Here is a 26,948-nt window from a genome sequence, read left to right on the forward strand (position 1 = left end):
TTTAGGTCTCTCAGACAATATATCCTGTGAATAAGGTAAGAATGCTTATGAAGTTTCATTTCCTACTTCTGGATACTGCCTGGGAGCAACTCTGTGTCTCTACTGATTTACTGGTAGAAAGAAAGACAGAAAGAAGAACAAGAGATCTTCTCACCCTCGTCTCTCTTACTTCTCCTTCCCTTGCCCAAGCTCTGTGGTCTAGCCCCAGTCAACTGTTCCCTGTGCCTCTGTGAACTTAAACAGCATCCCACGGAGGAATCTGAATTAGCTGAAAAATCTTGTGCTGACCAGGTTTTTAGACAGAGTTGATTAAAACTTCCATTTCTATCACCTGCCAGATGGTGACTTGAAATTGAAGCTAAATTCAGAAGTCAAAATGAAACAAGAAACCAAAACTATGTTTTTAAAAAATTTTTGCACTTGAGGTTAACCTCAAGTCTTTTATCTGGTAGATATATCCTGTCCCAGAGCCAGGCATTCTTCAGTTAAAAGCAGGTAAATCTTGCCAAAAACTGAGGGGGTCCAGGCCGTAGCATTAGACACATAAGAGGCAGAGCCATGAAGAAGAGCTCCAGGAGTAAGGGCTGAGAGGACAGGAACTGGAGAATGCAATTTGGCTTGGGAGTTTACTGAAAGCAGGGCCACGCCTTAGGCTCTTTTCTAGCCCTTGTCCCTAGAATAGGACCTGGCAAAAGCAGGTGCTCTGCGGTGAGTGTGCTGAAAGAGCAAACACAGAACAGAAACCGGGACATCACCTAGAAATGTGGGCAGCAGAGTCTAGGAAGAGGAGGAAGCACGTTCAGGGGAAGCAGAAGCAGATTTTCTCCAGAAATCCAGGCAGACAGACCGCTGGCAACTCACGTCTTCCTGTGGTCAGCGGGGCTCCCGCCACTGGCTTCACATCTGGGAAGACTGTTGTCTATACCAGGATCTACATAGATTAAGGGTCAACTTCAATCCTGGAATTTGCAACTCCCAGCAGGTCAACAGGGCAAAGACTGAAGAAAAGGAAAACTAGGCAAAAATCTCAGGTTAACTGTAGCTAGCACCTGAGGGCAGGGCCAGAAGTGAGCCAAAGGGACAAAGGATCCCAAAGCACTGACTTCATTCTGGGGTACACAGTGGGCCTGGACTTGGTGGCAGAGTCAGAGGCACCTGGCCATGAGCACAGAGGCAGAGGCTGAGGACCAGATACTCCTGACACCAGCATAACCCCAAGATCACTACTGTTCTATTCTGTGGATGGGTTAAACACTGCTTTTTTTGCTTATTTATCTGTATGGAATATGGTGTCAACAATTTTAATGTCAAGTATGGGAAAACTATTACTTACTATAACTATAAATTCACACACATCAACTCTTCACCATACATGCACACACAAAGACAGAGTCTCTGAAAAAAGGAAAGTTTTTAAGATCCGATTTCATTTAGCTTTATGAAAATTAGCTATATTTTCCTCATGTTTTCCATTGTACTATGACTGATGAGAAAATCTTCATGGCTCAGCACTGGTCTGTTTGTCCCTGTCTTGAAATGTCTGCTGCAGACCAGAGTTTCCACACTGTGTTCCAGCTTCCCAAGCAACCATGGGAGAGGAGGGGCAGCCCCAGTTTTCAGTTTGACCATGTCCCCTGTAATATCCAAAGTGGCTCCCTCTCACCTGTTTCATACACTGTGTTCCATGTAAGATCTAGTTAAAAACCTGGGCTTTAAAAATGTTTTAGGGATGGGTGTGTTGTGGTGCAGTGGGTTAAGTTGCTGCTTGTGACATATTGGGAGTGTTTGTTTGAATCATCTGCTCCACTTCTGAGGCAGCTTCCTGCTAACACACCTTAGAAGGCATGGAAGATGGCCCAAGTACTTAGGCCCCTGCTACTCATGTTGGAGACCCAGATGGAATTCCTAGCTCTTGGTTGGCCTTGGTCCAGAGATGGCAGTTGCAGCCACTCAGGGAGTGAACCAATAGATGGAAGATCTTTCTCGCTCCCCCACACTGATACTCTGCCTTATAAATACATACATACATAAATAATAAAGTTTTTTTTAAAGATTTATTATTTATTTGAAAGGCAGAAATAGAAGAGAGAGGGAGGGAGGATGAGAGGAGGAGTGAGCGAGATATTCTATTGCTGGTTCATTCCCCAAATGGCCGCAATGACTAGGGCTGGGCCAGGCCAAATCCAGGAGTTTCATCCAGGTCTTCAGTGTGGGTGCAGGGGCCCAAGGACTTGTGCCATCTTCTGTTGCTTTCCCATGTTCATTAGTGGGGAGCTGGATTGGAAGTGGAGCAGCCAGGACTCGCATCAGCACCCATATGAGATGCCTGCACTGCAGGAAGAGGCTTAACCTTCCACGTCACGGTGCAGGCCCTCAAAAAGCTTTTTTTGCAGCAAAGAAAAGGTTTGAAAATCACTTTTTTTTTTTTTTTTTGACAGGCAGAGTGGACAGTGAGAGAGAGAGAGAGAGAGAAAGGTCTTCCTTTGCCGTTGGTTCACCCTCCAATGGCTGCCACGGCTGGCGTGCTGCGGCCCGTGCACCGCGCTGACCCGATGGCAGGAGCCAGGTGCTTCTCCTGGTCTCCCATGGGGTGCAGGGCCCAAGTATTCGGGCCATCCTCCACTGCACTCCCTGGCCACAGCAGAGAGCTGGCCTGGAAGAGGGGCAACTGGGACAGAATCTGGTGCCTCGACCGGGACTAGAACCTGGTGTGCCGGCGCCGCAAGGCGGAGGATTAGCCTAGTGAGCCGCGGCGCCGGCTGAAAATCACTTCTAGATTCCTGTTTAAGAAACTGATATCGGGGGCCGGTGCTGTGACAAGTGGGCTAAGCCTCCGCCTGCAGCACCATCATCCCATATGGGTGCTGGTTTGTTTGGGCTGCTCCTCTTCTGATTCAGCTCTCTGTTATGGCCTGGGAAATCAGTAGAAGATGGCCCAAGTAATTGGGCCCCTGCACTCACATGGGAGACATGGAAGAAGTTCCTGGCTCCTGGCTTCAGATCAGCCCAGCTCCAGCCATTGTGGCCATTTGGGGAGTGAACCAGCAGATGGAAGACCCTTCTCTCTGTCCCTCCCTCCCTCCATATGTAACTCTACCTCTCAAACAGATAAATAAAATCTTCAAAAACAAAAAAAAAACCCTGATATCTACACATTGAACCAGTAACAAAGCTGACATATAAAGCCGAGACTTTGATTCTTAATTCAGACCCAAAAGAGACACTGCCATATCTACTGGTTTTGCAGAAATCAGACTTATGAAGAGCCATACATGACTGTTCAGTCACAATCAAGATCTTTTGAGGTGCAAGGTGACCTCACCACTATTTTCAAAGCTCTAGTTCTACCTCTACCCCCAAATTAGACTTTGACTAGGCTTTGGAATCTTGTCTGGGACCAATTCAACAACTTATTTGTTTTCTTCCATGACTAGGGGTAACAAGAAGTCCTCAAAGAACCAAACAAAGCAGGGCTTGGGGTGGGGAAACTCTCAAGAGACATTTGGGGGGCCAATGCTGTGCATGGGGGGTAAAGCCATTGCCCACAGTGCCGGCATCCCATATGGGCGCTGGTTTGAGTCCTGGCTGCTGCACTTCTGATCCAGCTCCCTGTTATGGCCTGAGAAAGCAGTAGAGGATGGCCCAAGTCCTTGGGTCCATGCACCCATGTGGGAGACCCAGAAGTTCCTGGCTTCGGATTGGCTCATCTCCAGACATTGTGACCATTTGGGGAGTGAACCAGCAAATGGAAGACCTCTCTCTCTGCCTCTGTGTAACTCTGCCTTTCAAATAAATAAATACATCAGAGAGAGAGAGAGAGAGACAGACAGACAGACATTTGGGAGCCCTTCACAGCTGCTGCTGGAGTTGAAGAGTTGGGATGAGACTCTCCCATCTCGAGCAGCCTGTGAGTCTTGGCAGGTAACACTAGACTTAATCTATGCTGGCTGGTTGGGGAGGTGAGGGGGAGTGTCTGGTATAAGAGAAAGCAGGAAGAAGGATCAAGGCTTAGAATGACAGGAACAGAGTCAGGTTTCTCCCTGTCTCCTTTTGCTCCACCAGAGACAGTCTGGCCTTCCCTGAAGGTCAGAGCTGCGGCCCGTTCCAAAACAATGCAGAAGGGTCTGCTGGGATTTTATTGAGTTCATGTCCCAGCTCAAGGTCTGCTCTGGGGGAACGGGATCCAGCTATAAACAAAATCAACAACAAGCAAAAGATCGGGGAGGAAGGCCTCATATCGCAGGGTTTCTTACAATAATTTTTTTAAAGGCATGAAGATTTCAGATCTGGCTAGAAACTGGTCTGGATGTTTATTTTCTTCATTGTCTGAGTGGAAAGAAGGGCGTGTGATTCAGACAGCAGCCTCCGCCTTTGGGCAGGGGCCTGGGTCAGTCTGTACTCTGCTCTCTGCTCCTCAAGAGAAGTGTCTCAGCCTGGGGAGAAGCTGTGTCTTGCCTCCCACAGATACTCTCAGCTTCCAGCAAGGGTCCCAGAGGAGCTGGGAGATCTGACCTCAGTTTATAAAAAACAAATTCAAAAGGTGGGGCAGGGAACAAGGGAGGAAAAGCCCTCCCAGGCAGGAGGAGAGAGAAAGGGTGGGGTCTCTGAGAAGGGCTTCTCTGCTCTCCACCCTACTCCACTCCCTGCTTCTCCCCAGCAAGCCCACTCTCTCTTCATAGTGGGCAAAGGGCCAAGGTCATCAGAGGGCATCTGAGTGGACGGCTTGGCTGCACCAGCGCCCTCCCTGCTGTCAGGAGTCCAGCTGCAACAGGACGTCTTGACCTTTAAGGCACCAGCCATTCTCTCTGGAGAGGAAGGAGCTGTTTGAGGACCCCTCAGTAACATTCCTCCACTGGGTGCTGAGGATTTCTGCAAAAGCATTCCTTTGGGTATGATTTGACCCCAGATGGGACCCAGGACTTAAAATAATTCTGTTGTTGAGTTTCTTGGGAAACTCAAGGATTACTAAAAGTTTAAATATTTACAATATATTTAAAGGGGGCAGCCTCACCATTTTTTTTTTTTTTTTTTTTTTTTAGTAGAGAAAAGGTAGGGGAGAGAGAAAGAACAGTTGGTTAGAACTAAGGGAACTCTCCAATCCATAGAATGAGCCACGTGGCTACTGTGAAATTCCTGCCAAGCAATTCAAGAAGAGAAGCAACTCACACAGTAGAGAGGAGACAAAGGCGGCTCTGGCCTTGTTTCAAAACCTTCCTGAGTTACAAAACAGGGTCCTGGTGAGCTAGACTCTCTGAGCTCACAGCAGTTGCTGGTTCCTCTAATGAGATCATGTTATCATGCTACTTCAGCCCTCAGAGGTTTGTGTTAATGTACAGGCATCACTTCACTTTCCAAACAGTCAGGTCGTAGTGATTGATGACCTTTGTGCCTCTCGCCCGCCTGTCGGCTACTCTGTGGTTTAGGAAGGAAGCAGCCTGGGAAAACAGGTCTGTGCAGAGGAGCTGAGGATGAAGAAAAAGCAGCAGAGCACACAGCCCTAGAATGGAGCTGACGGCCCCGAGTCGAGACACAGCCACCCCACTTTCTGGCTCTGCCACTTGGAGCCTTTTGACCTTCATTTCCTTAACTGTGCAAAAGGACTCGCACTAGCAGCCTCTGCCCATCTCATTTTGTTTCCTGATACTCAAATGAGACTGCATATGCTTCGTCTAGACTGTGAAAAGCAAACAGGTATTGAAGTCATCTTCAGTTCGTCTTGTCTGGCTGATTTAAAAATTACCATCAGCACCACAATCACCGCATGGGAGACAGTGCCCGAGCAGCTCCTGCTCACTGCGAAACTGTTCATTCCCTGGCTTAACTAGGAACGATGAAACCCTCACAACAACTCTGCAGGGCGGCAGCATCTACATTTTACAGATGGGAAAAGCCTCAAAGCATTAGCATAACTTCTTCAACATCATACAACAAATAAATTGTAGGGCTGGGACTTGAGCTGGCATTACTAGCCTGCTCTGCAGGGTCCACGTGATGGTGGCTGTGCCGGCTTTGGAATCACTTCTGAATACACGGAGGAGGGAGGGCATGAAAGGGAAGGAAAGGTCCTCAGCTTTGAGGATTCAAAAGCAAAAGCGGCGAGGGCTTTCCTAACACTGGATGACTCCTGGGCCCATGAATAATTCATGCAGCTCAGAGCTGGTTCTTTTTGTGTGTGGTACATCTGGTCAGGGACAGCTGCCCACGACTGGGCCACAAATGTGAGGGCCAGGCCCGCCTGCTCATAAACATGGCTCAGGGCAGCTCCGCTTCCTCCCTCTGAGGATTGGAGGCCACTGAGCTTCTCAGAGGAGGGTGAGTTCTTGCTTTGTTGGTGTACCACCGCACACAGAGAACAAACCCACAGGACCAAACCCCTCGCATGTGACGCCACATCTTCGTGAGCCTTGTTCTTGGAACCGCTTTTTCTTCTTTGCAGCATCCCTGGCTTTCTCTGAGAAAGAGTTCCCAATGAGGAGGGCGCTGCCTCCTCCAGCCTTATGTTGCTTCTCTCTGGGGCTGCTCTGGATCCTGCAAGGTTTCATCCCAGGCGTTTTTGGCTGGAATACGTAAGGAACTGGCGGGTGGCAGTAGAAATAAGAATCTGGGGGTGGTAAGAAGGATTTAAAAAAAAAAAAAAAAAAAAAAAAGACAGACTCCATCTGCCACAAAGCTGCTTCCAGCTCAAAGTGAAAAACAGGAGTTTTCTGAGGGGCTCCTGGCACAACTCTCCAAAGGAAAGAAAGAAAACAAAGAAACAGGGACTATGTGCTTGAAGAAAGCTCCCACGAAGAGATCTCTAACAGGACCACACAGCAAGCAGGTTACGGGACTGAACAACTTCAGGGGTATGTCTATACAGAATGCAGCGTGGGGAGCCCACTGGAGCTGTGCAACTTGGCTGCTGCTAGTGGGCCTACAATCTGTTTGAGCCACCCATGCCATAGCTCAAGTATTAGGTAAGAACAGAAATCATCCCCATTCTATACAGGAAACGGGCTCTGCTCAGGTGACTTGCTTATGGAACCAGAGTGATGAATTGAACTTAGATATCCTTACTCCCGTGCTTACAGACCCATCAATAGAACATGACTGGAGAAGTTACTGAATTAGGAATATTCCAGCCCAAGGTCTTGAGCAGTAAGGGTTGGTGAGGAGTGGAAACCTGAGCCACCATAGGAACCCTGGTTAGAAGGGGACAGGGAGTACTCCCGGTCCAATCCTTAGTGTTCAAGGGGAAAAACACATGGCCTTGGTTCAAGCAGATGTTTGTATTCCAGGAGGACAGAGACCAAGAGACAGCACATTATAATGCAAAGTCAGACCAGGGTTAGACTAAAATCTTGGCTCCATCATTTTCTAACTCTGTGTTCTTGGATCAAAACCCAGGCAATGTGCTCAAAGCATAGCTGCTGTTTTTTCTCCCGTCTAGCCTAGCGATTAGGCATAGGTGCTCTTCACCTAAGGTGCTGACACTATGACCCAGGTGATGGCACTCATATCTAAGGAGAGTAGCATGGCATTAAGAAGCATCTCTGGGGCTGTCTGAGTCACACAGCCTCTTTGGACCCAGCCCAGGAGGGGAGCAGGTGGACAGATTGCCTTTGGTCCTGTAAAGCTTAAATATTAGGCAAGCAAGAAGTACTCAGTCTCCTTATTTGAAGAATGGCAATAAAGTTGATAAGGTGGTTAAATGAAATAGGCTTTTAAGTGAAAGCAGACAGTCAAATGTTAACTCCCAGACTGTCCTCAGACCCCACCTCTCAGGTGGAAAAAAAACACCAGCTGGGTGATTAGGCTCCGATTCCTTAAGTGAAGGTTTTATGGACATAATCCACTTTTAAGAAAGCCACTAAAGTAAAGCATAACCCACGATGATTCTTTTAACATCCTAGATCCTCCTTTGAGAGGAAAAGCCTGTTGTCTTCATCAGAAAAGATTTCACCAAGAACCCAAAAAATTCTGTAACAGACAACTAATATCCCTGATCTGGTAATTAAACCACTGGACATCTAATAAAATAATCCCCTAAGAAAAAAGCAGCAGCAGCTAAAGGCTGCTACATTAAGGCTAGGATATAATATGGGAATACGTCCTTTAACAGACAAAGCCACTGACAAAACATTCACTTGGTTATTTATTGGCCCCTTAACACCTGCCATTCCCCCACTTCCTCCACTGGGCCAGTGGTGCATGAACTACTGTCATCCTTGGTGACTCTTCCTATGGTCTTTTGTGACCAGATGGCCACATGTCTGTCTCCTCCAACAGGCTAGGACATCTAAGCACTGGAATCCTGTTGATCATCTTTGTAACTTCATGGGACATGACAAGGCCTGGCACAAAATGAGTGCTCAATAAAGGTTTGCTGAACGGACAGGTGACTGTATAATGTGTGAATGAAACAAAGATTCTTCCTACCAAAGAAAGCAAAAGTGGTTTTCACATTTTCCTTGCACTGAAAGTCCTACGTTGAAACAATAGGATTCAGGCAGTATCTTTTAAATACATACTTTTTAAAAAAATATACGACTGGGGCCGTGGCGCAGTAGGTTAATCCTCCGCCTGTGGTACCGGCATCCCATATGGGCGCCAGGTTCTAGTCCCAGTTGCTCCTCTTCCAATCCAGCTCTCTGCTGTGGCCTGGGAGAGCAATAGAAGATGGCCCAAGTGCTTGGGCCTCTGCACCCACATGGGAGACCTGGAAGAAGCTCCTAGCTCCTGGCTCCTGATTGGCACTGCTCCGGCCGTTGTGGCCATCTGGGGAGTGAACCAACAGAAGGAAGACCTTTCTGTCTGTCTCTTCCTCTCACTGTCAGTAACTCTACCTCTCAAATAAATAAAATCTTTAGGAAAAAAAAAAAGATATGACTATTTGCATAGAGAGTAATTTTTGTTACATCTCAAGAATAAAAAACTCGACAAGCACGTTTAATTTTTGCTTTCCCATCCAGTCAATTTTCTAAAAGGCAGAGGTACTTAGGGGCAGGCACTGTGGCACAGTGGATTATGCTGTCACTTGGGCTGCCCATGTCCCATGTCAGAATGCCAATCTAAGTCCTGGTTTGAGCTTCTGATCCAGCTTCCTGCTAATACTTTCTGAAAGGTGGCAGATGATGGCTGCCACCCATATGAGAGAACTGGCTGGCGGTCCAGTCTTGGCTTAGGCCTGGCACAGATCTGGCTGTTGGAGGCATTTGCCAAGTGAACCAGCAGACGGTTTATCTCTTTCTCCATCATTCTGCCTTTCATGTAGATGAAAATAATAAACTTTTTTTCTTTTTTAAATTGAGGGATTTCTTGGGCTCATTTCTCTTATTTATGAAAGTTTTGAGCCCGGTGGGTTAGCAGAATTATTTCCCCTGCCTTTTAATTCATATGTTCCTCCTTTTCAGTTAGCACACATTATTCTTCATCAGGAATAAAATGAAGGGGAAAAACAAAAATAAAATTCATGAAGCCTATAAATGACAAAGATTTTGGGAAAACAGGAAATTCCACACAGTAATCAAAGATTATGCCACAGTACTTAGAAGGGTGCTCATTATCCTTTCCCAAGGAAGATAAAATCATAGAATCCTTAGGGTAGAACATCTAGTCCAAGCACAATAGGCTATATAATTCATAGAGGCCAGTGTGAAACAAAAATGCAGGGGTGGGTGCTGTGGTACAGGGGACCAAACTGCCTTTTGGGATGCCTGTTTCAGGTACTAGCTACTCTGCTTCCAATTCAGCTTCCTGCTAATGTTCCTGGGAAGCCACAGATGAACCAAGTACTGCAGTTTCTGCCATCCATGTGGAAGACCCATGAAGCTCATGGCACCTGGCTGTTGTAGGCATTTGGAGACTGAGCCAGCAGTTGGAAGATTGAGCTCTGTCATTCAAATAAATAAATCTTAAAAAAAAAAAAAAGAGACTTTTTACTCTGCATGTAGCCTTCCACCCAACCTTTCCACTCTCTCACTCCCACACTGCTCCTGTCCTTCCAGCTCATGATGGCCTCCAGCCCCTGCACTGCCCACTTTTCCTCTTTCTGTAGGACACTGGAGACTGTGGGCTCCGCTGCTCTGGGCCAAAGTCAGGAGCTGCGAACTCAGTTCAGCTCTCCCATGTGAGTGGTAGGGACTGAACTACTTGAGCCATCACTGCAGAAAGCTAGAATCAGGCATGGAAGTAGAACTTGAACACAAGAACTCTAATATAGACTGTGGCCCTTTTAACCAGTAGGGTAAATACCTGCCCCCCATTTTTTAAAATAATTTTTGAAGAGGGACTGTTTGTCTTTTTCTTTTTTTCTTAAGGATTTGCAAAGGAGTACATCATAGCAGGTCAGGGTAGGCTGCTCAACATTACCTTGATTCTGAAACTGGATGAGGACATAACAAAGAAATCTACAAACCAACAACCTGATGGACATAGATGCCACAATTCTCCAAAAAATACTAGCGAACTGAATTCAACAGCACATCAAAAAGATCACTCACATGATCCAGATATATCCTAGGATTCAGGGAAGGGCCAACATCCACCAATCAATAAACATGGGTTGGGCACTGTCACCACCATTTTCAGCTAGGACTTGAACAGGCGCCCATATGGGATGCCAGCACTGCAGGCAGTGGCTTTACCTGCTACGCCACAGCACTGGCCTTTCTCTATGTACCTCTCATTCTCTCCATCCCTCTCTCCCCTTCTCTCTATGTATCTCTGCCTTTCAAACAAGTAAATCAATCTTAAAAAAAAAAAAAAAAAAAAGAAAAATTCAACATCTGTTCATGATAAAACCCCTGAACCAATTAGGTATAGATGGAATATACCTCAATGTGGTAAAGGCTATATATAACAAACACATGGCCAACATCATATTGAATGGGAAAAAGCTGACAGCATTTCCTCCAGGATCTGGAACCAAATATGGATGTCTATTATCACTGCTCCTTTTTTTTTTTTTTTTTTTTTTTTTACAGGCAGAGTGGATAGTGAGAGTGAGAGAGAGAGAGCGAGAGAGAGAGAGAGAGGTCTTCCTTTTGCCGTTGGTTCACCCTCCAATGGCCGCCGTGGCCAGCGCGCTGCGGCCAGCGCACCGTGCTGATCCGAAGGCAGGAGCCAGGTGCTTTTCCTGGTCTCCCATGGGGTGCAGGGCCCAAGCATTTGGGCCATCCTCCACTGCCTTCCCGGGCCACAGCAGAGAGCTGGCCTAGAAGAGGGGCAACCGGGAAAGAATCCGGCACCCCGACCGGGACTAGAGCCCGGTGTGCCGGCGCCGCTAGGCGGAGGATTAGCCTAGTGAGCCGCGGCGCCGGCACCTATCACTGCTCTTCATTCAACGTAGTACTAGAAGTTTTTAGTCATAGCTATTAGGCATGAGAGGAAACAAAAGTCTTAAAAATAAGAAAGGAGGAAGTCAAATGATCTCTTTCATAGATGACACGATGGAATACATAGAAAAATCTAAAGACTCCACTCAAAAGACTAGTAGAAGGGGCCGTGATGTAGAGGGTAAAGCTGCCCCCTGCAGTGCTGGCACCCCCCCCCCCCCCCCATATGGGTGCTGGTTCAAGTCCCGGCTGCTCTACTTCCAATTCGGTTCTCTGCTACAGCCTGGGAAAGGCATGAGAGGAAACAAAAGTCTTAAAAATAAGAAAGGAGGAAGTCAAATGATCTCTGTTCGCAGATGACACGATGGAATACATAGAAAAATCTGGACTCCACTTAAAAGACTAGTAGAAGGGGCTGTGATGTAGAGGGTAAAGCTGCCCCCTGCAGTGCTGGCACCCCATATGGGCGCTGGTTCGAATCCCGGCTGCTCCACTTCCAATTCGGTTCTCTGCTACAGCCTGGGAAAGCAGTGAAGGACGACCCCTGCCCCAATGTGGGAAACCTGGAAAAAGCTCCTGGTTCCTGGCAGTGAACCAGTGCAGCTCCAGCCGCTGCAGTCATCTGAGGCGTGAACCCAGCAGGTGGAAGACCTCTCTCTCTCTGCCTCTCTGTAACTCTGCCTTCAAATAAATAATCTTCTTTTTTTTAAAAAGATTTTCTTTTATTTATTTATTATTTGAAAGACAGAGTTACACAGAGAGGCAGAGACAGAGAGAGAGAGGTCTTCCATCCGATGGTTCACTCCCCAAATGGCCACATCTGAAGCCAGAAGCCAGGAGCCTCCTCCAGGTCTCCCACATGTGCACAGGGGCCCAAGGAGTCGGGCCATCCTCTACTGCTATCTCAGGCCATAGCAGAGAGCTGGATCAAAGAGGAGCAGCCGGGACTAGAACCGGCGCCCATATGGGATGCCAGCACTTCAGGCCAGGGCATTAACCCGCTGTGCCACAGCGCTGGCCCCAATAAATAAATCTTTAAAAAAATTAGTAGCATTTTTATCCACCAATGATGAACTCACTGAGAAAGAAATTTTTAAGAGCAATCCTATTCACAGTGGCCGGTGCTGTGGCGCAGCAAGTTAGTGCCCTGGCCTGAAGCACCAGCATCCCATATGGGTCCTGGCTGCTCTACTTCTGATCCAGCTCCCTGCTGATGGCCTGGGAAAGCAGTAGGAGATGGCCAAAGTGCTTGGGACCCTGTCCCCATATGAGAGACCTAGAAGAAGCACCTGGCTTCAGATCAGTCCAGCTCCCACCATTGTGGCCATTTGGAGAATGAACCAGTAGATGGAGGACTTCCCTCTCTCTTTCTCTCTCTCTCTCTGTAACTCTGCCTCTCAAGTAAATAAATAAACCTTTAAAAAAAGGGGGGGGTATTCTACATTAATTGTTTGGAAGAATTAACATTATTAAAATGTCCACACTATCCAAACAATCTACAGATTCAATACAATCCACATCAAAATGCAAATGAAATTCTTACAGAACCAGAAAAAGAAAATTCATACGGAAGCACAGAAGACTCTAAACAGTCAAAGCAATTCTGAGCACAATGTAAAAAGCTGGAGGCATCACAACACCTGATTTCAAAACACACACTAGTGTGCAGTAGTAACCAAAACAGCATGGTACTGGCATAAAAACAGAAACATAGGCCAGTGGAACAAAATAGGGACCCCATGATTACATCCATGCACTACATCCAGGCCAATTTTGACTAAAGTGTCAAAAACATACCCCTGGGGCCAGCGCTATGGCTCATTTCGCCAATATTCCGCCTGCGGCGCCGGCATCCTATATGGGCGCCAGTTCTAGTCCTGGTTGCTCCTTTTCCAGTCCAGCTCTCTGCTGTGGCCCGGGAGGGCAGTGGAGGATGGCCCAAGTGCTTGGGCCCCTGTTCCTGCATGGGAGACCAGGAAGAAGCACCTGGCTCCTGGCTTCGGATTGGTGCTGCGCCGGCCATAGCGGCCATTTGGGGAGTGAACCAATGGAAGGAGGACCTTTCTCTCTCTCTCTCTCTCTGTCTATAACTCTACCTGTCAAATTAAAAAAAAATACCCTGCAGAAAGGATATGCATATGCAGAAAATGTAACCTTGAACCTCCCCACCAATATCACCTCTCACTCTACACAAAAATTAACTAAAATGGATCAAAGACCTAAATTTAAAATCTGAATCTATGAAACTATCAGAAGAAAATGTAGGGGAAGAACTTCAAATATCAGTAAAGGGCATGTGTTTGGCCAAGTAGTTCAGATGCTGAAGATGTCCATGTCCCATCTCAGAGTACCTGGTTTAGGGTCTCATTCTGGCTCCTGATTCCAGCTTCTCTCTAGTACGGACCCTGAAAGGCATCAGGAGATGGCTCAAGTGGCTAGGTCTATGCCACCCTTGTGAGAGACCAAGAATGAGTGACTGGCTTCTAGTTTTGGCTTGGCCCATCCCTGGCCACTGAGGGATTTGGGAAGGGAACCAATATATAGAACTCTGTCTCTCTTTTAAATATTAAAATATATGGGATTACAAAATTTAAAAAAAGAATAGTACAGGCAATGATATTTGGAGTACAGACCCCTAAAACTCAAAACCAGACAAATGAGATTATATCAAAATAAGAAGCTTCAGTATAGCAGAAGAAATGATCACAGAGTAAAGAGCCAACCAACACAATGGAAGAAAATTTTTGCAAGGCCCTTATCTGATAAATGATTAATATTCAGAATACAGTGAGCCTCACTGCCGCTGGGCACTGTGAAGCTGTGTACACGCTGCCAGCTGGCCAGAGCCAGAGTCAGAGCCTGAAGGAGGAGGTAGTGGGCCTGCAGACCTGGCCACAGAGCTCAGTCAAGGCCTCCTGTCTGTACAGGCAGTTCCCCAAGTTCCCAGACAGAGACATCACTGGTGCCAGTCCAGTGCCAATCTGTGATATTTGGGCCACACTCTGTGTTCTATGGGAAGGTGGTCCTGCTGGACATTTTGAATGATGGTGTGGATGACCTTTAGGACAAATACGTCACCCTCATCTACACCAGCTACAATGCAGGCCAGGCCATCTAATGTGAAGGCTCTGCCTGGGTACCTGAAACCTTTTGAGAATCTTCTGCCTTAGAACCAGGAAGCCAGCCCTTCATCATGGGCAACGAAATCTCCTAGACTTACCACACCTCCTGGACTTGCTGCTAACCCACCAGATCATGGCCTCTGGCTGCCTAGATGCCTTTCCCATGCTCTCGACCTACATGGCACACCTCAGTGCCTGGACCAAGCTTTCCTGACCTCCCCTGCCCATGTGAACTGCCCCATCAATGGTGATGGGAAAAGGTGAGGGTTTGTGAGGCCTGCAGCAGAAGGCTGGGCTACCTGACTCTTTCTCCCCACAATCAATACAATTTTCTAGGGAGAGGAAAAAAAGGTATGCAGAATATATACGGATATAAAAACAACAATAACAACAAAAATACACAATCTGGTTAAGAAATGAGCGAAGAACCTGAACAGACATTTCTTGAAAGAAGAAATACCAAAGGCTAACAAGTATATGAGAAACATTCAGTATCACTAGCTATCAGGAAAACGCAAATCAAAAACGTAATGAGTTAGCATTTCCCTCCAATCAGAATGGCCATTATAAAAAAGACAAAATGGGGACAGAAGGGAACCTGTTGTTGGGAATGTAAATTAGTACCATCATTATGCAGAATATGAAGGCTCTTCAAAAATCTAAAAACAGATTTACCACTTCACGCACCTCTCCTCTTCTGCATATATATCCAAAGGAAAAGAAATTTCTTGGGTATGAGCCCAGAAGTAGAATTACTAGATCATATGGTAATTCTATGTTTAACTTTTTTTGAGAAACTGTGACACTGTTTTCTGCAGCGCCTGTATCAGGTGGGACGTATGAGCAATGTGTTTGTCCACATCCTTGCCAACACTTGTTATTCTCTATCTTTTAGATTATAGTAACCCTAGTGAGTATGAAGTGGTTTATCTTTGTGGCTTTGATTTGCATCTCCCAAATGGCCAATAATACTGAGCATATTTTCATTTGCTTATTGGCCATTTGTGTATGTTCTTTGGAGAAAAGTCTATTTAGATCCTTTGCCCATTTTGAAATTGAATGGTTTCTTTGTGATTGCCAGTTGTAAGAGCTCTTTATATGGGCCCTAGCCACCCACTTGGGAGACCAGAAAGAGGCTCCTGCTCCTGGCTTCAGCCTGGTCTAGCCTTGGCCATTGCAGTCATTTGGGGAGTGAACCAGCAGATGGAGGATCTTTCCGTTTTTCCTTCTCTCTCTCTGTAATTCTGCCTTTCAAATAAATAAATTTTTTAAAAATAATATAGCTTTAAAAATATGATCTTCCTTGATTCTAAAGTGTAGCTAGATTTTAGAATTACTGATTGAGACTACCTACCTGCAGTCGAGCCAAACCTATGTCAAAAAGCATTTCTGCAAACACTCATTTCAAAAAGGTGAGCTATTTTTTTTTCCTAAATGACAGTTATTCAAAGCCAAAACATAAGTCAGCATTTCTTCTTCTCACCTGTCTCTTCCCAGGTAAATATAAATGAAACACTGGATCCCGACAGGGGTAACTGTGCAGGGCAGTCTGAAGTAGATGTGCTGGGGCAGACAGACAGGACAGAGGAGAATCAAGGTGAGCTCCTTCCTCTAGGATGGCAGACAGGAGACAGGGTACAGGGTGCTGGAGAGCTAAGTGCTGGAAGAAAGCTGAATAGCAGAGAAATGGCAGTGGTGTCAGGGCAACTAAAGAAACACCACAGAACACCTTAGCTTCAGCACGTTTCTTAATTTCCCATCTGAACATAATTAGGGCTGGGGGTCAATTCCTTCATGCTCTCGCCCCTCTGCCAACAGGAGAACTCAGCGAGTGAGTGCCGGCCCTCCTCAGCCCTCTGTTCTCATACCTGTGCTCTCCTCAGCCTGATTGAAGCCACAGATCTGGCAGATGCTCTGGACCCACTTATTCATGTCCTCCTCCGTCTCTGCCACCAGGTAAAAGGTGCGCTCGCTGGTCTTGATGTCAAACACAAAACTATCCTGCAGCTCCTTCTTGTTGAAGGTCAGGCCTGCGTCCACCTGCTCACAGAAATTCAGGTTGATGATCCGCAGGGGCTTCTTGGAGTGGTCATTCTTGTAGTATTCAAGAACATCTGGATCACCACTCATCCGGCCGCTCCGCAGGATGAACCAACGTTTCTTCCAGGCCTAAATCACACCAGGAAAGAGCAAGAAAAAAACGGGAGGGGAGTCATTAGTTATTTCACAACTTTTAAAGATCCCAAGATAATCATAGGTTAAGGACAGGGACTGTAGGACCTGTAGGCCATACATGGCTGTGTCTGTACTTCAGATTCCATAAGAATTTCAAAACTGGAGGGTGATCTTAGCATGCCTATCAGTGCAGTACTTCAATACAGAAACAGGGTCTTTTTGCTGTAAAACTGCATGTGATTTTCTTAATGTATAACAGGAAGTTAGATGAGCAGCTATCTTTCTAAGCTAGAACACAGATCCAGATACATAGTACTTTTAGGCACAGTAGAACTTGGAAAACCCTAACATCTCAGTTTTTACAGAGGAACCCCTACTAAGGCATGGCAGTTAAAATAATCATGTCACACAAAACAAGTAGCAGAAAAACAAGTCTCCTTACTTCCTGTGATGTGGCTTTTACTAATTCTAACACCCTGGAAGAACTACAGGGAAGCCCTTCCGAGAATCCAGAAGTCCATCTAGCATTTGGCCAGCTTCTTCACGCACTTACCCTTTTCTCTGAAGCATCTAACTTCAGGATCCCCCCGCCCCCAAGCCCCCGTTTTGTTTATGGCTATATCCTTTGTATTTATAATACTGCCTTGCACATACTAAGCACGTGCCATGGATTACTCAGTGAAAAAATGACTCAAAACACTCTATACTATAGAATTTAACACTTGATTACACATTCCTTTATGTTGTGGCCTACTGGTCTACACTGTCTCTTCATTGAGACTGAGTCATCTGCGAACAGACACCACACAAGGTGGTAACAAGACTTCATAATATAAAGGCAACAGCTTTGGGTTCAGACTAACTTTTACCACCAACTTGCTCTGTGAATTTCAAATGAGTCATTTACGTCTTTGGATCTTGCCTCATCTATACAATGAGAATCATCACCACTTGGCCTGTGTATCTCACAGGATTTACAATATGCAAACCAAACCAAAACATTTTGTACACAACTCTAAGCACCACGAGAATATGATTTTCACAATTCTGCAGACCCCACAGAACTTATACTTCATTAATCTCATTGCTTTCACTCTTACCTTTTAACCCTGCGTTCATTTCCCTCTTACCCAGCTTTGTTTCTGTAATGCATCATTATAATAACTCCTTTACTTTTTTCTCTATTTCTCATACTTGCCTGGCAAAACTACCGCCCCCAGCTAAATCCACTGCTCTGCCTACTCTGCGTGTTCTCATTCAGCTGGAGCAGCTGAGAAAATCACACAACCACGTGAACTGTTCCGACTTGACCTTCAAGAGGGCTCTTGTGTGGCCCGACAATACCGTATTTATCTAGCCTGTGACTTTCTCCTGCTCCTAAGCAACAATCTCTGAACTTCTCTCTCTTTAACCCTCTACTCCTTTGTTTCTTACCTCAGGAGAAAACACGAGCCATCAACAGAGAATGCACACACGCAAGCTCACCACACTGACCCACCTTCTGTATTGGTGGCTGTGCTTTCTGTTACTAGGGAGCATGGACAGCTCGCTCAGTCCAGGATGGCTTCCTTCCTTTTGTGCACACCTTTTCACCTACCTAGAGACACTTCCACCATGCTCCCTCTCTTTTGAATCACTGCATTTTTCCAGGCCAGTTCCCACCTGGACACCCACTACTTTCATCTTAGGAAAAAAAAAAAAGTTTTGCATTTTGACTTGACCCCACAGTCCTCTCCAACTATGACCTAATTTTTCTACTCTTGTCTACAGTTAAACTCCACAGAGTTTTCTATCTACTAATCTTTGTTTTCCTCTCCTATTTGACGGCACTGTACTGAGGCTGTTCCTCCCACTGCACCACAGAAGTGCATCAAAGGTCAGACCTCAAAGCTGCACAATCAACTCTTGGGCCTTCACTTGATCTCCCAGCAACACGCGACTGCAGTTTAGGATTCCACGCTCCTTCAAGCTCTTTCTTCACTTGCTTCAGCGGTCACTTTCGCTCTCCTTCTGTCTCCAGGGCCTCTTTTCCAGTCTCCAAGGGTACAACTCCTCCTCATCGCTCTGTCCCTCAAAACACTGCTCAGTTCTCAGGCTTTCTCTTCTCTTCCCACATCCTCTCCTTAGGTTATTCTGTTTAATTTCACAGTTTAAAAGGCAACTTGTGGGGCTGGCACTGTGGCATAGTGGGTAAAGAGGCTGCCTGCAGTGCCGGCATCCCATATGGGTCTGGAAATGCAGTGGAAGAGGGCCCAAGTCTTTTGGCCCCTGTACCCCAGTGGGAGACCTGGAAGAAGCTCCTGGTTCCTGGCACCTGGCTTTGGATCAGCCCAGCTCCAGTGTTGTGGCCATTTGGGAAGTGAACCAGTGGATGGAAGACCCCTCTCCCTCCCTCTCTCTCTGCCTCTCCTCTCTATGTAACTCTTTCAAATAAATAATCTTTAAAAATAATAAAAAGATAAAATAGAGGGGGAAAAAAGCCAACTCATTGCAGCAATTCCCAAATTTTTGTCTCCATCCCAGCCCCATCTACTGAATGCCAAAGCCTTGTCTCCAATTCTTTACTAGCAGGCATCTCAAAGTAAAAATCCGGGCTCCTGACATTCCCCAGATCTGTTCTTCCTGCACCTCTCCCATCTCAGTAGGAACTATGGTCCTGCAGTTACTCAGACCAGAAATCTTGATGTCATAGCTGATTCCTTTCTCTCATACTCCGCAGTGAGTCCATCAGCAAACCCTGTCAGCCCAAACCATTCAAAATGTATCTGTAGTCTGGTCTGTTTTCCTCTCCCTCATTGTTAGGCACCAGGACTAGCCTGCCACTGTGTGATCTTCCTGCTTCCACCCATTCATTTGCAATTGACTGTCAACAGCAGAGCCAGAAGGCATGAATGTGACCACTCTGCACAAAACTTCTGGGGCCAACCATTTCTGAGCAAAGGCCAGTGGCTCCACCACTGCTTACGGGCCTCTGTGATTGATCCTGACCTCTCTTCTCTCACCCTTTCTGTCTTGCCCACTTAAGCACAGCCAGTGCTCTGTATTCTAGTTGTTCCCTCGGCCCAGAATACTCCCCTGTCAATATTCTCATGGCTTCTTCTTTCCTTAAAGCCTTTGCTCAAATGTCACACTACTAGAGAGGCTGTTCCTGATCCCTCAGTGCTCACACCCTCTTTCCTCCTTACCCTGCATCACCAAAGAGCACATTTTTGTGGACTGTCTGTCTCAACCTCCTAGAATATAATGTCCACTAGGGCAGAGATTGGTTCTTCTTATTCTATGCCATATCCTCATAGCTGGTGCATCAGTTGTAGTCCCTTCAGTGCTTCTGTCTGTGGGAAGAACTGCCCCAAATCACTTTGTACAGGTACAAGCAAGAACGAACACACACACACACACACACACACACACACACAGAGGCATCCTCATGGACAAGAAAACAATGTCTGGTACAAATCACGTCATAGCTTGCCAGCTTCTGCTTCCCAGGAAGTGGTGCAGGTTGAAAAATAGTTACAAAAATGCTGATCACTTATGATAGGGCAGGCAAGACTGTCTGGTCCAGTCCCAAATTCACATCCCTCTTCTGCCACAAGATCTTGTCTCCAATTCCACACATTTTTTAGAATACCCAGGTCGCAAGTCAGCATAAGCAAACTCAGTGTCTAGCCTCACATACACTGTTCCCTGGCTGAAACGCAGCTTTCCTTCTTCCAAACCTTCACAAGATTCCTACATACTTTTCATGGCATGTCACTAAAAGTACTATAGGTATTTTTGCACCTGTCTCTTCCCAACTAGATGAACAAAGATCTTTTTAATCTTTCTCATTTCTCCTGGTCTCATTTAAATTTCTTCCTTCTCTTCCTCCCTTGTTTCCATCCATCCAACAAACATTTATGTAGGATTACTATGTTCTAGGCATTATTCTAGATGTGGCGCACACAGAATGAATTCCTGGCCTGCACAGAACTTACAGGTGAATAATAACTAACTCAGCATTCTGCAAACATACTATACAACCTCATGCCTTCCAATCTTTGTACAAGCTGTGGCTCCTGCCTAGAATGCCCTTTATCTTACTGCATCTGACCCTCTGGAGAACTCCTGTGTCCAGAAAGGCCTGTATTAACTCTCTCGGGAGGAGCTGGTACTGAAGTTTGTGTTTCATTAATAACCTATGCATCTCCACACCCTATTCCCACCTTCTCTGGACTTTCTTCCCCAAACTTTGGCAGTTCAATCACCTTTATGTCTTTCTTCCCTTCAAGCTGTTGAGTACCTTGAAGTTAGGGCCCTGTGTTGCCAAAAAGTACTTCACAGAATGCTTAGCATACACAGGAACTCAGTAAAGATCTGTTAATTATTTTTTCAAAGCTTATTTATTTATTTGAAAGGCAGAGTTATAGAGAGAAGAGGGAGGGAGGGGAAGACAGACAGAGAAATATACTCTATCCACTGGTTTACTCCCCAATGGCCTCAATGGTCAGGGCTGGGCCAGGTGGAAGCCAGGAACCAGGAGCTTCATCCTGGTCTCCCACATCTTGGGTGGCAGGGGCCCAAGCATTTGAGCTGTCTTCAGTTGCTCTCCCAGGCACATTAGGAGTGAGCTGGATTGGCAGTGGAGCTGCAAGGGACTGGAACTGGCTGTCCATATGGGATGCAGGTATTATAGGTGGCCTAACCACATCCCTGGCCCCTGCTGCAGTTTCTTTTCATTTAATGAATATGTTCATTTATTCTAACTGAGAACACAATTTAAAAGAAAAAAACGTAAGTAAACTTTCATTGTAGGAAAGAAGAAAGGAAGACAGCAAGGGAATTATAGGAAAAAAAGTAGGCTAAAGGGATGAAGTAGATTTTCTATGATGCAAATTCTTTAGCAAGTATTCTCTTCATTCTGGTAAGTGTGGTGATCATGCAATAAATATTTATAGAGGGATCTGGGAGCTTCAGCTGAAAAGTGTCCTATGACATAGAAATGCAGAACTACCACTGGATCACTAATATATAATGAAAAGAGAATATGGGAACAGAAGGCCTTATATCCATATAAAATCTCACACAAAAAATTAACTAAAATTGGATGACAGCCTTAAATGTAAAATACAAATAGAAGTTGGCAACCTATAAAAAATCTAAGTGGGGTTTCTTTGATTCAATGTCTGAAACTAATCAACATAATCTATCTTATTAACAGGCGGAAGGAGAAAAATCACAGTCACATCAATCAATACAGAAAATACATTTGATGAAAGTCAGTACCCTTTCTTCATTTAAAAAATAACTCTCAGAAAATAAGAGTATCTTCAACCTGATACATATCCTCAACAAAAGAACAATAGCTGTTGTATATACCAATACAATGTTTTGAAAAGCTATATGCTCTTTAAGATAAGGGACAAGGTAAGGATGTCTGCTTTTATTACTCAACACAGTGTTGGAAATTTTAGGGTAGTAAATTAAAAAAACAGATCTAAAAGACATACAGATTGGAAAAGAAGAAAAGAAACTGTCTCTATTTGCAGATGTCACGATTGTCTGCATTGAAAAGCCCTATAAATCAAGTTCCACCTGGAACCAATATATGAGTCCCACAAGGTCATTTGTAATTGCTCTCCTTTTTTTTTTTTTTAAAGATTTATTTATTTATTTGAAAGGCAGAGTTACACAGAGAGAGGAGAGGCAGAGAGAGAGGTCTTCCTTCCTCTGGTTCACTCCTCAACTGACTAGAATGGCCGTAGCTGCACCGATCCGAAGCCAGGAGTCAGGAGCTTCTTCTAGGTCTCCCATGTGGGTGTAGGGGCCCAAGGACTTGGGCCATCTTGTACTGCTTTCCCAGGCCATGGCAGAGAGCTGGATCGGAAGTGGAGCAGTTGGGACTCAAACCGGCACCCGTATGGGATGCCAGCACTGCTAGGCGGTGGCTTTATCCACTACACCAAGGTGCTGGCCCCTTATAACTGCTTTCAAAAAAATGATAAAAGTATCAATCTAACAAAACATGGGCAAGGCATGTATGCTGAAAACTACACAATGCTAATGAAAGAAACCAAATAAGACTTAAATAAAGGGAAAGACCTAATCAAGTCCACAGATTGGAAGACTCAACACAGTACAATCTTCTCAAGTGATGTACAGGTTAAAAAATTATGTATATGTTAAACGGAATTCCTATTCAAAATCCCAGCAAGAGGTTGTGTGGATAAGATTGTAAAATGTAAATGGAAAGGCAGAGGAAGAGCAATAGCTAAAACAGTTTTGAAAAAGAATTTAAAAAAAAGGAGGAATCAGTCTACTGGATTTTAAGACTTTGACAGCCTATGTGATATTTGAAGAGAGAGACTCACATAGAATCCAGAAACAGATCCACCCTATATGCTCATCTGACTTTTTACAAAGATGTAAAAGTAATTCGGTGGAGGACAGATAGCTTTCAACAAACAGTTCTGAAGCGAAGAAAAGGAACATAGTCTCATACCTTTTACAAACAAATGTTAAAATGAATCATTGACTTAAATGTAAAACTGTAAAATATTTAGAAAAACACAGGAAATCTTTCAGATCTGGAATACTTCTGCTGACAAAACAACAAGCTCTTTCTCTAGTATTTAGTAAAACAAGTTCACATTCTAATGAACGCTTTGCAGGGTAAAGAAGACAGGCAAGACCCAAATACTCCTTTCAAGTCACTTCAGAAATTTACAAAGTTGCAAGGAGATAAAACATTAATATATATCCCTAAAAACAATGAGCAGGTTTTTATAAGTACTATATAAAGAAATATATTATGCTCTTCTACCACTGAACTCAAACGTTTAGGGAGTAAAGGGGAAGGAGAGAGAGGGAAATACATGAATATGAACAATGAGGAAGAAGAAATGGAAAAAGGAAAAACAAGAGATAGAAACACCATTTAGGAAGCTGTTGCAAGAGTCTGCAATAGTGAACCAATATGATAACCTCTATTAGAATAGCACAGTAATAGGGAGACTGAGGAAAAGAAATGCAAGTCCCTTTACTTAACAATGGGACTTAAAGAAGTTCACGGCATAGGGGCCCCTGTCAAGAAAGTTAGAACAAAGAATATGTGCTGAGAATCAAGAGTATGCCACCACTTTGTGTGATGAAACAACAGTGACTGCTTTTCTTTTATACCCAAATCTAGTCAGAAAACAAACCATTGCATAACCATCTAGACCACAGACACAAATGTGGGTTCATATGACCTGGAAGTTGCATCACTCATAGCTGTTGAGCAGAGTGTGTGTCACATGAACCTGTCTGTCCTTTGGGTTAGATCCCAAGGCCTCCAAGCATGCAGAACAAGGCCATGACTTCCTCCTATTGCCTTTTTTTTTTTTTTTTTTTTTTTTGACAGGCAGAGTTAGACAGTGAGAGAGAGACAGAGAGAAAGGTCTTCCTTCCGTTGGTTCACCCCCCTCAAATGGCCTCCATGGCCAGCGCGCTGCGCCAATCCGAAGCCAGGAGCCAGGTGCTTCTCCTGGTCTCCCATGCGGGTGCAGGGCCCAAGCACTTGGGCCATCTTCCACTGCACTCCTAGGCCACAGCAGAGAGCTGGACTGGAAGGGAGCATCCGGGACAGAATCCGGCGCCCTGACCAGGACTAGAACCCAGGGTGCCAGTGCCGCAGGCAGAGGATTAGCCAGCCAAGTGAGCGACGGTGCTGGCCCCTCCTATTGCTCTTAGCACACAGAAAATGTTTATCTTTGTACTTTTCCTTTAAAAAAATTATTTATTTACTTGAAAGGCAGAGTGACAGGGAGACCTGGGGGTGGGGCGAGGCGGTGTCATTCATATTCTGTTCATTCCCCAATGTCCACAAGCTGGAGCTGGGGCAGGCTGAAACCAGGAGCCAGGGACTCCATCTGGAGGCAGGATTTGTTTGCTGATCCCCCAGCTACGCTATGGGTAAGAGAGTTGGGAAGGGAGTTCTTAGAGATCTGGGAGTGGATCAGCAGGTGGACAAGAAACTATAAAGTCTCTTCCAACCTTGAGAGCCTCGTGCAGCTTTAACTGAGCAAATCTGACAATGGAAAACACCTCATTTAATCACATTACTCAGATTCTTGGAACAGAAGAATGTGCTTTGCTGAATAACCATGTATTAACTAGAACCCACTTTTAGTTTCAACCTTGACAGTTGGAATATTTCTGAAACTCAAGCATATTCTGCTTAATATCAGATAAGAAGGCTTCTTTGATACACAAGGGCTTTCTCAGGCCTTCAAGTCACCTTTCAGACAAGTCTCATGCCTAGCGGCTGAAGTTGTAGGAAGGGCAAGATCTTTCTTGGAAGAGGTTTTTGCATAACTCCTAGAAAAGGGCATGTCCTTTTAACTTCCCTCTTTCTGATGAGGGTAAGGCGGAGCACTGCCGAAAAATGGCAAGAGTCCTCTAAAGTGCGGATTACTTTCCACCCCAATCTAACTGGGTAACTGTTAACAGGACCTGTTAGTCAGGCATATTAAGAACATAATGCTTGGGTCTGTTAGAGCCGTGGCCTGCAGCATCAGCATCAGGCACCGGTTCAAGTCCTGGGTGCTCTACTTCCGATCCAGCTCCCTGCTGGTGTGTCTGGGAAGGGAGGGGAGGATGGCCCAGAGGAAGCTCCTGGCATCGGACTGGCCCAGCCCTGGTTGTTGAGGCCATCTGGGGGGTGAACCAACAAATGGAGGTGGTCTCTCTCTTCTCTCCTTCTCTAACTCTCCCTCTCCAATAAATAAATCTTACGAAAAAAAAAATCCACAATGCTTACATCTTCAAAAACTCTTCTAAAAAGTTATTTATTTATTTAATATGACAGAAGGCAAGGAGAAGGAGAAAGAGGGACAGGAAACTTCCCCTGTCCATTGGTTCACTCCCTAAATGCTGCAACGCCGCAACAACTGGGGCTGGGCCAGGCCAAAGCCAGGAGCCTGGAACTCCATCTGTCAGGAATCTAAGTACTTGGGCCACCATCTCACATTAGCAGCAGGCACCCTAAGCAGCAGCAGCAGCAGCAGCAGCAGCAGCAGCAGCAGCAGCAGCAGCAGCTTCACCTGCTATGCCACAACACCAACACCATCATTGCTTTTTTAAAAAAATTCATCTCTCTCTCTCTCTTTCTCTCTCTCTCATACACTCACTCACATTCTTACTTCTCTTAGTGAAGTTTGTCTGAGTGAAACTTTCACTAGGTGATGTGGTCTGAGTTCCAGCTCAATCACAAAGACATAGAGGAGAATTTGATCTGACTTCTGAGTACAGGATGTACAATTTTATCTGAATATATTTCAGTATGAAGTACACTAAAGCAGTCTCATTCCCACAACAGTTCAAAGCAAATAATCAGAGAGTTCAGTGGAGTCCTGAAACAGTCACACGTCTCTGGAGGAAGACTTCCTGAGTGAGGAAGTGCTTTATGTTACCCTTCCTCTAGGAACCCCTCAATTACTCGGGACCATTGGAGCTTCCTACTCTCTCAGAGAACAAAAGAATGGGCATTTGCTGAGCTCCCACTACATGCTATGTGCTTCGAATCTATTACACTAACCCTCAAACCAATGCTGCAAAGTAACTAGGATCCACTTTGAAGAGGGGAGAAAAATGAGGTTAACAGAGATTAAAGAATTTGCAGAGTTCAGAACGCCAGGTCCTCTTGTCCTGTGAGTTAGGGTTAGGTCCTAGAAAGAACTGGAGGTGAAGCTAAAGCAGAACTGCTGACTGTACTTTGTCTAGCAGTAGCCACAGAGTTCATGAAAGGTATACATGTTCAGTTAAGTGGTCATGGCAGATGGCAATAGTGAGACTAGGATCTGGGTCTCCTCTACTACTTCAAAAATGATTTCCAGTCCTTAAGTTCAAATCCCTCAGAAGGCAGCATAGCTACTTGCTCCTTATGCTTTTATCTCAGTAATCAAGTTTCCCTGTGACTCCAAATGAAGCTTATTTGTTTCTATGCCACAGACTGAACTTTATCTTATCATAACACTAAACATTCTGAGGTCACGGGCTTTTCTATCTCCAGCATGTAGCATAGAACTGGATACTTGCTATGCATGGTCTAATTCGTCAATAAAAGTTTTAAGAAGGAACAAAAGGAAAGAATAAGGGGCCAGCAGGTTAAGCTGTTGTTTGCAATGCCACCATCCTATATCAGAGTGCCGGTTTGGTCCCAGCTACTCCATTTCCCATCCAGCTCCCTGCTAATGCACCTGGAAAAGCAGCAAAAGATAGGCTGAGTACTTGGGCCTCTTCCACCTCTGTGGGAGACTAGGATAGAGTTTCTGGCTCCTGGTTTTGGCCTAGCCCATCCCAGGCCATTGTGGACATT

At 45.3% G+C, this 26,948-nt stretch overlaps 1 protein-coding gene and 1 pseudogene across 2 annotated transcripts in view; one reads left to right on the plus strand and one right to left on the minus strand.

Moving 5' to 3' along the window:
* The window catches only part of GAB2 (GRB2 associated binding protein 2), a 186,469-nt gene that overhangs the window by 44,325 nt on the left and 115,196 nt on the right, over positions 1-26,948 (minus strand). The window contains exon 2 of the mRNA XM_051822089.3: positions 16,306-16,606. Within this exon, the coding sequence (XP_051678049.2) occupies positions 16,306-16,606 (301 nt within the window). The remainder of the gene's footprint in view (positions 1-16,305; positions 16,607-26,948) is intronic.
* On the plus strand, positions 10,960-16,298 carry LOC149128461 (glutathione S-transferase P pseudogene; annotated as a pseudogene). The gene has a single exon (XR_016233133.1). The product of XR_016233133.1 is annotated as a glutathione S-transferase P pseudogene (transcript).

Source organism: Oryctolagus cuniculus, chromosome 1, assembly GCF_051225735.1.
Source record: "Oryctolagus cuniculus isolate XC-2025 breed Fujian yellow rabbit chromosome 1, ASM5122573v1, whole genome shotgun sequence".
In the NCBI taxonomy this organism is placed as follows: domain Eukaryota; kingdom Metazoa; phylum Chordata; class Mammalia; order Lagomorpha; family Leporidae; genus Oryctolagus; species Oryctolagus cuniculus.